This window comes from Uranotaenia lowii, chromosome 1 (assembly GCF_029784155.1).
Source record: "Uranotaenia lowii strain MFRU-FL chromosome 1, ASM2978415v1, whole genome shotgun sequence".
Taxonomy (NCBI): domain Eukaryota; kingdom Metazoa; phylum Arthropoda; class Insecta; order Diptera; family Culicidae; genus Uranotaenia; species Uranotaenia lowii.
The window spans coordinates 198,134,215-198,148,873 of record NC_073691.1 but is presented as its reverse complement, the minus strand read 5'-3'; the positions used below and the strand labels follow the sequence as shown (position 1 = coordinate 198,148,873).

Here is a 14,659-nt window from a genome sequence, read left to right as displayed (position 1 = left end):
TAATAATGCAAGTTCCTGCGCCGGTGGGGATTTGATTTTTGGTGGCCTGCTTAGGTTTCCTCGATATAAAAGCAAAGCGAAGAAAAACGGGAGTTGAAAAATCAAGGGGGAATATGAGTGGGGGTTAAAGAAAGTGTTTTCTGTTTATATGATAGTTAAGTTATATGATTATGTGATTTTTCTAATGTTTTGCATGTTCGATCACCAGAAAACAGAAAACATTTTGAGAGATTGTGGCTTTTGGAAGAAGTGTACCGCTCATTGGGCGGTTTAGTCATGGTGAAAATGCAGTGGATGAATTACGATGGTTACTGTGATTGTTCGTGCGAATCAATTTCGGATTCCTATACAGTAGATTCCGGTAGATTTAAGCTCAAAGCTGTAGTTATTTTTTATTGTTTTAAGTAGGAGAGAATGGGGATACTTGATCTCTTTCTCTTATTTTCAACATATGTTTTGGGAAAAATTTAGCAACTCCTTTTTTTTTTTTTTTTTTTGTAAAACGAACACAAACACATACAGGATCTCAATGAAACTTGATGTTTCCTCGAGGAGATTCCCTTTTCTTGATTCTAAGCGTACATCTTTCGAGGATATGATGGCTACCATCTTACAAATCCTAAAACCACCAACCCACAGAAAGTGTACTATGTGTGCCGTGACCGGGACTCGATCTCATACCCACTGGCTTAGAAGACTGGAAGGCTATCCTCTACGCCACGGGCTGCGGCTTTTACATTTTCTGACAACGTGTAACGTCAAGTCCCCCTGCTACAAAAGTTAGAGTGAAATTTGTGCCCGGAGATGAACTAGAAGCATGGAAGTAAACAAGTTGCGACACTTTTGAAGTTAAGGGAGACTTAATCTTCTATTGAAGGAGACTTATTTATTTATTTGATCTTCGCAGATGGTTCACAGTATTTAAACAATTAAAAAGCTATCCTATTCTAGATTTAAACATATTCTTGGAAATATTAAAATCAAAATCACTGACTACTTCATTAAAACGAGCGCAACATGTATCTAAAGGATTGTTTTGACCATACTGGGTTCGTCGAACGGCAAGGCTGAAGAAATCCAGGGATCGAGTTGTTCTCACAGGAGCATTGAACGGTAACAACGATAACAGTTCTGGGCAATCAACGTTATTATGAAGGATGTCGAAAATAAAAAGCCGTTGCAGGAAGACGCAAATTTAGTAGCACGCAGCGTTGTTCATAAGGCGGGAGGTCAGATGAGTCGTTCCATGGTAGTTGTCGTAGAGCATATATAATAAAGCATCGTTGTATCCTCTCTATCCTATTCGAATGTACCGCTTGATATGGAGCCCAAATTTGTAACCCTTACTCGATAATGCTGCGCACAAGAGCACAATACAGGGCTTTCAAACTATAAAAGTCATTAAAGAATTCCGTGTTTCGACGAATGAAGCCAAGGACCGCAAAACCTTTCGCTATCGTTGAGGAGATATGCTGTGAAAAATTGAGCTTGCTATCCAGGGTGATTCCAAGGTCCTTGACGACTAATGTGCGGCTCAAAACGATCGTTGACATTTTATATTCAAAGTTGATGGTGTGTGATTTCGTTGACGAGTGAAAGAGATGGTAGTGCATTTGGCAATATTCGGAGCCATACCGTTGTGATGACACCAAGCCTGAAGAAAATCGATGTCCTTTTGAAGTGCGCAGCAATCTACTAGAGATGAAATTGTACAGAAAAATTGTAAGATCATCGGCGTATAGTAAATTTTTCGACTCAAGAATGGCGCTTAAATCATTGATGAAAATAAGGAAGATCAATGGTCCTAAGTGGCTCCCTTGAGGAACACCAGATGTGATCTCGAATGGTGTCGAGTTCACTGCACCGAGTCGTACGAAGGCAGTTCGGCCTTTCAAATATGAATTACAATTTACAAATCCAACTAGGAAGACCTAGCCGACGCATTTTTTCTACAGCCAATACGTGTGACACCTTATCGAAGGCCTTGCTCAAGTCAACATACACGGCGTCGACTTGCTGACGTTTGTCCAGTCTCCTCATTAACTTAGAAACGTACGATCCTTTATTCAGGAAGCTTAATCCTTGGAAAAAAAATCAAACAAAATCCTAAGATAGAATGTCAATTGACTATGTTAATCATGTTTGAACTCATTTCGCAATTTTTAAGTGTCAGAAGGAGAAAACTCCCTAACTTTGTATCAACCATTGACATTGCATATTTAAAGCTTGAGCTTGCTATCAACTATGGTCCACCTATGGCACCTCCTGGCCAATGGCATAATGGTTGCACTCCGCGATTGGTTCGAAATAATCATAATTGCACAATGAATCAAATGAAATGTGGTGGGAGCAAGCATAACAATCTCACTGTACAGTTTTGAGAATCTCCTACTTTTATTTGAACCAATAACGACGCCGGCCAAGTCCATGTAGTCGATAGGAAAAAGGGAAATGCAGCGCATGTGAAGATATGTTTAGAGGAGGCCTTCTATACGTCATCCCACCACGCTGAATGTTGATAGGTAAAGTAACCACTTTGAACCTATGCTCCTATGCTCCTTTACTTCCTAAGTTTCCTATTGAAACTTCTATTTGCTCCTAATGAGACCTTCAAATGAACTTGCATTTTATGATCTGACCACCGACAGGGTCTGCATTATGAAATTGATGTACATAGTTCTTGAATGAGGACGAAAATACGAAAATAATGAAATGATATGTATTGCATTGATTATCGACTACTGATTCTGAACGATAACCTTTCCTAATTTCTCAACAGTTGAAAATATTTGTGTAGTAATTCGAAAAAAATGCTGATGTCTTTCATTAAGATCTGGCCAAACCCCGGCCAAATTGAAGAATAAATGAATGGTTAAAAAAAAATTAGATAAAAAAAAAAATAAAAAAAAACCCTCCCCCTATTAGAACAACCGGCCCTCTATAAAGACTCCTCCTACCACACGATCCACCGTGTCACACTTCAATTCCCGATTTAAAATGATTCAAAACAAGGCGCCACGCTGTCAAACTCAAACCTAATCCATATAATTCTAATAATAATAACATGAAAATAAAGATTAATACTTAGCTTTGAATCCTCGGAGTTGTAACTCTCAGACCCTTCTTAATTAAACCGACTTCAAAAGCTGGCCTGAGTCCATCAATCTGCCCATCCAATTTAAAGATCTGATTTCTCTTGCTATGAAATCGTTCGGAAAAGGCTACATGCGCTTCAATTTCTTTATTTTTTTTTTCAGTTTACACAACTTTTGGGAATAATTGGACCTTTTTTTCATCGAATTTCTCTTTACTGAAAATACGTCTGTAATCTAGACGCGGTCTCCGATCACGAATTGTGATGCGCTTGAAATAGAAACAGCAATTCAATTTATAGAATTTTAATCTTGCAGCTCCTTAAAAACAAAAAAAAAAAAATAACAAGGCAAAACGCGACCGTGAAAAAAAACAACCGCAAGATAGGAGTTATTTCACCTTTTGTATTCATGATTTTATTGAATTTTTTTGATAAGAAAATACTTTATTTAAAGGTTTAGTGCAATGATGCAATTTGGTGGCATACAAGCTTTCGTCAAATTTGTTCCAATTTAATTGTTTTTCGCATTAGTTTTTAATTCCCCCCTCGCGATGTTCCAACTTTGTCTGAAAAAGGTTGAGAGTTTTCCTTGCTTTAAAAATATTGCATTATAAAGTTCATATTACACTCTAACGCACATTTTGTGGGCGCCTCGCGATGCAGAAGGAGATCAGCGGAACGGAACTTGAAAGCTGATTCCTCCCTTCCGGGGTAGCATTTATGGGCCCTTATTCTGCGCCGCGCGTGACGTGACGATTGTCACCTCACCTCGGAGTCACCGTGAGTTTTGTCACCTTATTCCAGGAGTCGATGTGGGTAAAGTGACAGAGGTGAGTAACTGAATGAACACATCTGTCAAAATTGTAGAATTTGTTCTTAATTGATTTGTTTCCGTTCGCGCTTCGAATTTTCCAAACTGATTTTTAAAGCTCTTAGTAAGAATTCCGGTTCGTAAAAGGCCATCAACGAGTCATAAAGTGGCAGCAAGCAACTTAAGAGAAAAACGGGCATTTTCGTACGTCCTAAGTGGAGAAAGCTGAAACCGGAAATCAGAACAGCTTCCGATTTGTGTAATTTTACAAGATATAAGCGATTCATGTGTTTTTTTTTCTTTTTAGTTAGTGCTGCCGATATAGGTGATTTCCCCGGGGTTACCACCGTGACATGCCGGAAATCATAAAACCACAGCTCAGTAGCCAATAGATCATAGGGATTATGGAATGCCGAGCACTGGTATCGAAGTCAACAAGGCTGCAGCAGCATCATTTATTTTTCAATTCTTTTCTTACTCGTCACCACCTTAAAGTTACCAACAATTATCACTTAAAATCGTAAAGGAATGAGCCAAATAAAGATGTTACAAAAAAAAACTTATCGGTAACAAACAGTTTGGAATTTAATTCAGCCAAATTTAGCAGAAATCCCTTAAAAACCGCTCAACTCCAACTCGTGTATAAAAAGAAATTTTCGTCGTTTACAAATTGATAGATAATTGAAAGCTTTAAAACATGCTGGGTATATTTTTTTGATTGATTTCTAACAACTAACAACACCGCTTTACTGTAATGTTCGTAATTTTTCTTTTCATTACTATCTCGTCGTCACCTGAAAACGTACCGACAATTGTCACCTAAAATCGTCACCCGAATGCAACGATTCTCACCCACGGTGACTACGAGAATAGGGTAAGAACTCACAAAGTTCATCCGAAGTGACAATCCTCACCTAAACCGACTACTGGAATAGAGTGACTTGGGTGACTAGACTATCATCACGTCACGCGCGGCGCAGAATAAGGGCCATGGTCTCCAACAGTCGGCATTGTGCAACTTCAACTTCGTAGTAGGAGAATCACCCCTCACGCAAGTGTAGGACACACGCGACTGACACACGCGGCTGCAACGTTACACGTTTAGTCTATGTATCGTGTGACCAACACCTTTTAAATAAGTGGTCGTGAATCTCGTTTTTAAGCTTTTTTTCCTCAGATTTGAGCTTTTTTTACCTTGAAAAGATAGGAGACGAAAGCTTAAATCTGAGGAAAAAAGCTTAAATCTGTTAAAACGAGGGGAAACAAAGGGGAAATCTGAGAGATGTGCTCCATACGGTTTGAATAGCGTTGCCGCCGTCTGGTTCAAACGCCTTTTCCAACCTCGTGCCTGTGTGGGGCCGATCATTAAGCCACACGTACACTGCTTTGACCACTGTTTAGTCAGACGGCGGCAACGCTATTCAAACCGTATGGAGCACATCTCTCAGATTTCCCCTTTGTTTCCCCTCGTTTTAACAGATTTAAGCTTTTTTCCTCAGATTTAAGCTTTCGTCTCCTATCTTTTCAAGGTAAAAAAAGCTCAAATCTGAGGAAAAAAAGCTTAAAAACGAGATTCACGACCACTTATTTAAAAGATGTTGGTCATACGATACATAGACAAATCGTGTAACGTTGCAGCCATCTGTGTTTAGTGTGTCGCCTTTTTCCACTTCCCGGCAATGCTATACAAACCGTATGGAGCACATCTCTCAAATTTCCCCTCAGATTTCCCCTTTTTTTGACACATTTAAGCTTTTTTCTTCAGATTTGAGCTTTCATCTCCTATGCTCTCAAGGCAAAAAAAGCTTAAATCTGAGGAAAAAAAGCTTTAAAACGAGATTCAAGAGCACATATTTAAAAGATGTTGGTCACACAATACATAGACAAATCGTGTAACGTTCCAGGGATCTGCCTTTTTCGGAGTTCAACCCGATTCTCGCGCTCTGCAGTCAGACGGCGGCAACGCTATTCAAACCGTATGGAGCACATCTCTCAGATTTCCCCTTTGTTTCCCCTCGTTTTAACAGATTTAAGCTTTTTTCCTCAGATTTAAGCTTTCGTCTCCTATCTTTTCAAGGTAAAAAAAGCTCAAATCTGAGGAAAAAAAGCTTAAAAACGAGATTCACGACCACTTATTTAAAAGATGTTGGTCATACGATACATAGACAAATCGTGTAACGTTGCAGCCATCTGCGTTGGATGAAGTCATCGATGCCACATTTTGATCGGTATTATCAGTGTATCTTATTCTCACCCATAAAAGTCTCAATATAACAGAAAGAGATACACTGATAATACCGATCCAAATGTGGCATCAGTGGGATGAAGGCAAGTTAAACCGCATTATTACCTAGTTGAGCAAGTATTTTAAGCTAGTTTGTCCTGACGAAGTTCGGCATTTCCTCGGTTTCAAAGTTCGGCCTGAAACTGGTTGTTGCCGTCTCAAGCAATGCATCGACAAGTTAGTAGCGAAGTTTGGAATGGAAGATGCGAAAATCGTGAAATCCCCGATGAACGTGATATACCCGAAGACAGAAATCTTAGGTGGAGCATTCGAAGATACGACCTAATACAGGAGTTTGGTAGGCAGATTACTCTATCTATCAGGTGGTGGACCAATTTCGTGGAAAAGCCGCCAAAGTGTAACACATTTGTCGATGGAGGCGGAGTACGTCGGCCTGCCGAGAGACCATCTGGTTGAGGCGTATGTGAAGACTGACAAATTTTGCGACATGATGGGCTTGGTAGAGTCGACACCTGTTGAGGAGGAGTGTTGAACACCCCTGGATCTTTGCGATACCAGACAGCAGGCTTTTGGACAACCCTGCGCCTGCATGTGCCAACGGTCATCCGATCGATTTTTCGTCAGTCGAATCTCCTCGCTGAACAACAGTTCACTTTATATTTCGAATTCGGTCAACAAAAATTTATACAAAAATATATCGCGTGGGTCGTCTTGTTATTCGTTTGCCATCAGGGTGGTAATGGCTGCGTACTTTTCGTCTTCTGGTTGATGTTTTCGCTTACCAGAGGAATAGATCAACCCTCAAAAATACTCACTGCATATAAAAATCTACAAACTACACACAAAATTGCTGAGACCACTTCCGAGAGACTAGCAATGCTTACGAAAATCTGAATTCGAAATTTTGATTTCTGAACTCTGATTTCTAAATTCTGAACTCTAAATTCTAAAACTAAATTCTAAATCTGAATTCTGAATCTAAATTCTAAATTCTACACTCTAAATTCTGAATCTGAATTCTAGATTCTGAATCTAAGTTCGAGATTCTGATTCTGATTTTTTTTTTCTAAATTCTGAATCTGACAGAGAAGTTCTCGATCGCAGTTCTCAACCTGTATTGATCTAATTAGATCCGATATAATCAGACTATCGGATCAAAATAGCAAAACACAACGGTGATGATCGATTGCTCGCTCATACGTTATTGTTGTCATCGTGGCCGATCAAGCCCGATGAAGCCCGTCGATCATCGGCCAATCGATCCGTATCAAAACAAACCGTCGCCCGTAGCGTCTATCATCACTTGGTGGCCGCATGCGAAATTCAGTGGCATCCAAACAGAAGCCTGGGGTAAAAAAAACTGCATCTTTCTATTTAAAACGAGAGCAATGAATGTGATCACGCCCGATCGATAGATCGGGTTGGATGGCAAACAAAAACAAACCGATTCGTACGTTGGTGGAGGCTTCGTGAATAGATCGACAGTTATGTTGTGATAGCTAGGACTCTATTCTCTCCAGGGTGTTTTTGTGTGTGATAAGAGACCGACCGGGATCAGTTCGGGAAGCCAACGCGTTATCAATCCCGTTTAACCTTGTTCGGTTTATGGCACAGTCGGTAACGATCAACCATGCAGCAATGGGCGTCGCTAGCCTTGTGGAGGTCATTCGTGGTGGTAAGCGTCTGATCTGAACGAATGATCCTCCGAATGACCGAAGATCATCTCGAATCTGCCATTTTCGGAGATCGCCGCCAGTTGCTATCGGTTGGTTGACGAGTTGTGAAGTGATCGGTTAATTCGCGTTCCCAGCAATGGTCATCAAAATAGCTCTGATTCAGCTGAAGATCTCCGGACCAAAGGAGAAGATCCTCAAGAATGCAGTGGATTTGATCCGGATTGCCAAGAAGGAAAAGTTCGCAAATCTGGTGGTGCTGCCCGAAAGTTTCAACTGTCCGTACAATGAGGCAGATTTCGAGGCAAACGCCGAAGAAATTCCGGCAGGAATGACGAGCCAAGCGCTCAGTCAGGCGGCGAGCGACTTCGGGGTTCACATTGTGGGAGGATCGTTTGTGGAGCTGTGCGATGGGAAACTGTACAACACCTGCACCGTTTGGGGACCGGATGGCTCCCTCGTTGCCAAACACCGGAAGGTTTGTAGCGCCCAATTTTATCCTTCAGTCCGAGTACGGGCTATTATGTAATATGAGTCCGACATCCGACATAAGAACGGAAACGTTACTACCTGTCGGCTAATTAAAGAAAAACGATCGTAGAAAAATGACACAGGAGATCTGAATCTTTGATCTCATGTTATGAAAATAATTTTAAAAGAATTTAATACTCTGAATTCTTGTCCGGAAAATTTTAAAATTTTTCATATTTTGGATTTTATTTATTTAATTTTTTTTTCAACATTTCAACTCTTTCAATCTAAATAACAAAACTTAGAAAAAGTGAAACTGTGTTCCTGAAAAATCTAACATGTTTCGTTTAGAAAAAAAACCCTGATTGACGGTGGATTCTAGCCTTTCTAACATTCTGTTAATCTTATGTTTATAAATATTATAGGTACAAAATCCTAAACAAATGAAAATTTTTTTAAATTCTGAATCATCAAATTATGACTTAAGACTTTCTAACGCAGTAAACCCAAAACAATTTGAAAATATAAAAATTCAAAATGGAATATGAGATAAATGTATTTGTAATTTATCATAATGTTCATCTTAATACCTTTATTTGCAACTTATTGGTGATTTTTAAATAATTGGATTCTGGAATATCCTGTATGAACCCGTTTATATGATTTTTTTTGGGAAATAAGTATACATAATATCAATGAACTCTTTTTGGTGTTACAGAATATGGTAACTTAAATATAAGAATTAAGAATACTTTTTAAAAATAGTTGCCCATCCATGTGATTTAAATAATTGAACGTTTTTCCATATCGACCTCTGAAATGGAAAAATCGAGAACATTGAAAACATAACTGGGTAAAATTAAAATCGCCGAAGTAAAATACGATGCGGTAAAACAGGGTCCAATAGTTGATTTTAAAAATTTTGAAAATTATGAGAATTTTAAACATTTTGTCAATAATTTCTATTTCGTTGTTTTGGCATTTTTGCCAATTTAGTTAAATTTAATTTTTTTAATTTTTGCCAATCTTGGTATTATTGACAATTTTGTCTATTTTATATATTTATTTCAATTTTAACACTTTTGTAAATTTCTTGATTTTGGGTTAAAAATTTGAAAGGTTTTAGAAATTTTAAAACAAAATAACAAAAATTTACAAAATAAAAAGAACGGTCGAAAATTCGAAAAATTTACTAACAAATAAGAAAAAAACAAAATTAAAATAAATGATAAAATTGATCAAATTGACATAATTCACATAAATGCCAAAACTGACGATATTGACAGAAATGCCAACATTGACAGAATTGACCAAAATAAAAAAAAAAGACAAAATTGACAACAATGGAGAAACGGACGAAATTGACAGCGGCAAAAATGGTTTTAAGTTATTAAATTGAAAAAAATCGACAAAAGTGACAAAATTGACCACTTTGATAAAATTAACTAATTTCACAAAGCCAAAAAAAATTGATAAAACTGGAAAAATAAACATAATTGACATAAATGACAACCGTGAATTTTTTCGTTATGGAAATTTTTGTTACTTTTTCATTTCTGTCATTTTGTCATTTTTGTCATTGTTTAATTTTTGTCATTTTTGTTAACTCCTTCGGTCTTGTCATTTTTTTTCAATTTATAAGTTTAGACACTTTTTTTTAATTTTTGACAGTTTTTTTTTTAATTTTCGTCAAATTGACTCATTTGGTCAATTTTGTCATTTCTGTTGAATTAAAATTTGTAAATTTAATTGTTAAATTTGCAAATATTATCATTATTGCAATTTTTGTAATTTCCGTCACTCTTGTCTAATTATTTAAGCATTTTCAATTTTCCTAATTTTTTAACCAGTTTTTCATCAATTTTGTAATTTTTGTCAAATTGATCCATTCTTTCAATTTTCTTATTTTTGTTGAATTTTCTGAATTTTTGCAGATAAACAAACAAAGTTAACAAAAATGATTGACAAAATTGACAAAAATAACATCAATGAAAAAACTTACGAAATTGACAAAAATGACACATTGACAGAATTGAAGAAATTTAAAAATTGATAAAATTGACAAAATCGACAAGAATGAAAAAAAAGGAAAAAATGGTAAAAGGCAAACAATTATTCAAAGTTACAAAATTCACAAAATTTTAAAAAAATTTACAATATTGATTACATTTAAAAAATTAACAAATTTGACATATTCCAAAATTTAAAAAATAGATAAAACTGATGAAATAAACATAATTGATATGAATGACAAGAGAGAACTTTGTCGTTATTGTCGTTTTTTTTCATTTTTGTCAATTTTGGAATTTTTGTGATTTTTATCATTTTTGTCATTTCTGTAATTATAGTCATTTTTGCCATTTTTTTCCTTTTTGCCGTTTTTTTTTCATTTTTGTCAGTTTTGTTATCTCTCTCAGTGTGGTCAATTTTGTCATTTTTGTCAATTTTGTAAGTTTTGACATGTAAAAAAAAATTAACAATTTTTCAAATGTTTTAAGTCTTCTAGTTTGTAAATTTTATCAATACTTTCACTTTTGTTATTTTTTGTCATTTTTGTTATTTCTTCCAGTCTTGTTCATTTTATCAGTATTTTTTCAATTTATTTTATTTTTGATCATTTTTCATCAATTTGTAATTTTTGTTAAATTACCCATTTTGTTAAATTTGTTTAATTTTCTTAATTTTTGCAGTTAAAAAACAAAGTTTACATACATAATCAAATTCACTAAATTGACAAATTTAACATGAATAACAAAACTGACCAACTTGACAAAAATGACGAAATTTACAGCATTGACCAAAATTTAAAAATTGACTAATTCGACAAGAATTATAAAAAAGGTTAAAAATGACACAAGGCAAAAAATTGTTTAAAGATAACAAAAAATCGACAATTTTTTTAAAAATTTTACATAAGGAACAAATTTAACTAAATTTAAAAATATAATCAATTTTGCAAAACCAACTAAATTTATCAAATAGGAGTGAAACAGTGAACTTAGTTGTAATTTTTTTTTTCATTTTTGAATTTTTGAAATTTTTGTCATTTTTGTCATTTTTGTCATTTTTGTCATTTTTGTCATTTTTGTCATTTTTGTCATTTTTGTCATTTTTGTCATTTTTGTCATTTTTGTCATTTTGGTCATTTTTGTCATTTTTGTCATTTTTGTCATTTTTGTCATTTTTGTCATTTTTGTCATTTTTGTCATTTTTGTCATTTTTGTCATTTTTGTCATTTTTGTCATTTTTGTCATTTTTGTCATTTTTGTCATTTTTGTCTTTTCGTCATTTTTGTCATTTTTGTCATTTTTGTCATTTTTGTCATTTTTGTAATTTTTGTCATTTTTGTCATTTTTGTCATTTTTGTCATTTTTGTCATTTTTGTCATTTTTGTCATTTTTGTCATTTTTGTCATTTTTGTCATTTTTGTCATTTTTGTCATTTTTGTCATTTTTGTCATTTTTGTCATTTTTGTCATTTTTGTCATTTTTGTCATTTTTGTCATTTTTGTCATTTTTGTCATTTTTGTCATTTTTGTCATTTTTGTCATTTTTGTCATTTTTGTCATTTTTGTCATTTTTGTCATTTTTGTCATTTTTGTCATTTTTGTCATTTTTGTCATTTTTGTCATTTTTGTCATTTTTGTCATTTTTGTCATTTTTGTCATTTTTGTCATTTTTGTCATTTTTGTCATTTTTGTCATTTTTGTCATTTTTGTCATTTTTGTCATTTTTGTCATTTTTGTCATTTTTGTCATTCTTGTCATTTTTGTCATTTTTGTCATTTTTGTCATTTTTGTCATTTTTGTCATTTTTGTCATTTTTGTCATTTTTGTCATTTTTGTCATTTTTGTCATTTTTTGTCATTTTTTTTAATTTTTGTCATATTTGTTATTTTTGTCATTTTTTTTATTTGTTATTTTTGTCATTTTTATCAATTTTGAACTTTTGGTCATTTTTTTCAATTTTTTCTATTGTCAATTTAATCATTTTCTTCAAATTTTCCGATTTCTTTGTTGATTTTGTCAATTTGTAGAATTTCATTTATTTAGTCATTTTGTCCATTGTCACATTTTTGTTAATTTGGTAGTTTTTGACAATTTTGACACCTTTTTCAATTATGTCGTTCATGCTAATTTTGTAAAAGTTGTCAATTTTTATAAAAATATTATTGAGTTTTCTAGACTGAGAACAAATTTGGGAATTTAATTTCGCTGCACGTTTTTCTTCTCGACAAAAAACTGAGAACTTTTTGAAAAGGGTTTGATTAGCTCGTGTCGGAACGAAACAAAATGAACAAAACTTTTGTTTTTAAGCTCGATTTAATGAAATGTGTAAAGCTGTCAAATGCTTAACTTCCATAAAGAAAAGTTTTATTAATAACAATAGTTTACAGCATTTTTTAACTAAATAAGCTGAAGATCACTTTTAATGTGAATTCGGGCGCTGAATCCGAAAATCAAATTTAAAAAATTCTCATTAGAAGAGAGAATTATGCTCCAAATATTTCAGAATCTACAGACGACTTATGAGCTCATAGCATGTCTCCAATCCTCAAAGAAATTGTGAAAAAAACATTGAAGGGGCCACTAGCGCCCATGTTAATGCCTTAACACAAATTCAACCTAAGTTCTACTGAAGGTAGGAATTTTTTTTGGAAAAGTAAATCTGCAAACGGACTTTAGAAACAGTTTTTGGCTTCAACTTCAAAATTGTTGCCTGGAAGGAAGTGAAAGGAAAGGTCTGTAGACTGTAGATTCTAAAGCATGGAGTTTCTCATTTCAAATCCAAATTCCAAATTCATTGTTTGACCATCCTTTAACATGACCATTTTCGTTTGAAGAAAGCAGGTTGTGGCGTACTTTACCGCCGATCCCTTCTTACGTCAGCGCATCGAATGTTCCAGAACATTCTCATCGAGAACATTCCACATCCAGAACGCACGACGCTTGCGCCGGCCAATCAGCGACGCGACAATTGCGTCAGCCAATCAGCGACACGCAATTTCAGGTAGCAGCAATTACCGGCGACAGACTATAGCCGGCTACCAACAACAACAACAGCAGACGACAGTCGACAGCGAAAGCAGACAATAGCGAACAACAATAGCAATAACATACAACAGCTTGCATGTACAATAGCATACACGACACATTCGATCTTTTACACACACATACACACCAAACAGTATAAATAGCCAATAGTTGTACATAGAAATGATTATTAATAAAGTTTACGTCAAACAGTGAACACGCATTTGTTAATCGATATCCGATAATTTGGACCCCCAAAAGGTCTATGACATGTTAACTCTTTCAAATGCGGTATTCAACCCAAGAAAATCGCTCAAATATTAAGTAAGAGAATTGTATAAATGCTGTAAAATATTTTTGAACGCCCTCAAATCGCCAAACTTCAGCTACTTGAAGCATTTCAGATACGGATCAAGAATCCTCGTAAACAAAAAAATTAAGGAACAATAGAGAGCTGAAAGTAGACGCTATCTCAAGTGTCTAGAAACCTAACTTCTAGGCGTCGTCATCGCGATGTTCACATGCACTCGTGAATACCAAGAACGAAAATCAATAAATAAATTTAAACAAGCCTTCTCTCATGCTCATGCAGAACTCAGCTTGAAAAATAGGAAATATCGATGGATTGTTCTGGCTGGGATCGATTCTTCGGATGTGACTTTTTAAATGGAACATTCCTTGGACCTTTAATAAGCTGAATCGATCTTTTACTCTGATTCCCATTTCCCAGGTACACCTGTGTGACACCAACATCCCCGGTAAACTGGAAATCGAGGAGTCCAAAGTGTTTACCCGCGGCGAGAGCTACACGACGTTCCAGGTCGGAGAGACCCAGGTTGGCCTCGGGGTTTGCTGGGACATGCGCTTTCCGGAGTTTGCGGCCGCCTACCGGCAGTTGGGTTGCGATCTACTGATCTATCCGGCCGTTTGTGACACCTACACCGGAGAGATGCACTGGGAGCTTCTGGCCCGGGCTCGAGCCCTGGACAATCAGATGTTTGTGGCATTCTGTTCGCCGGCCCGGGATCCCCACGCCACGCTGGTCGCCCATGGACACTCGCTGGTGGTCGATCCGTGGGGCCAGGTGCTGCAGAAGGGAACCGAATACCAGGAGATCATCGTGGCCGATCTGACGCTGAAAACGTTGCCGGAAGCCCGCAGTCAAATCCCAGTCCTGCAACAGAAACGGACCGACCTGTATGAATTGGTGGTGCGGAAGAAGTGAATGGAAAATTTTGCTGCCCGTGATTCGTTACTCTATTATAAGGTCAGGTTTTTTTTTTGTGATAATGAATAAATACGTACTTTTCCACAACTGAAACAAACTTCATTG

At 35.9% G+C, this 14,659-nt stretch overlaps 1 protein-coding gene across 1 annotated transcript; it reads left to right on the top strand.

Moving 5' to 3' along the window:
* Positions 1–7,669: 7,669 nt before the first annotated feature.
* On the top strand, positions 7,670–14,659 carry LOC129739606 (omega-amidase NIT2-like). Its single transcript, XM_055731084.1, has 2 exons — positions 7,670–8,301; positions 14,057–14,659. Exons 1-2 carry the CDS (start codon positions 7,963–7,965, stop codon positions 14,549–14,551), a joined length of 834 nt encoding a protein of 277 aa, XP_055587059.1. The 5' UTR covers positions 7,670–7,962; the 3' UTR covers positions 14,552–14,659.

What these genes read in the sequence shown, in the direction of transcription:
- LOC129739606 (XM_055731084.1), top strand. Translation starts at nt 7,963, where the DNA reads ATGGTCATCAAAATAGCTCTGATTCAGCTGAAGATCTCCGGACCAAAG. An exon ending in TCGTTGCCAAACACCGGAAG is followed by an intron (nt 8,302 to 14,056) that starts GTTTGTAGCGCC and finishes CCCATTTCCCAG; the next exon opens with GTACACCTGTGTGACACCAA.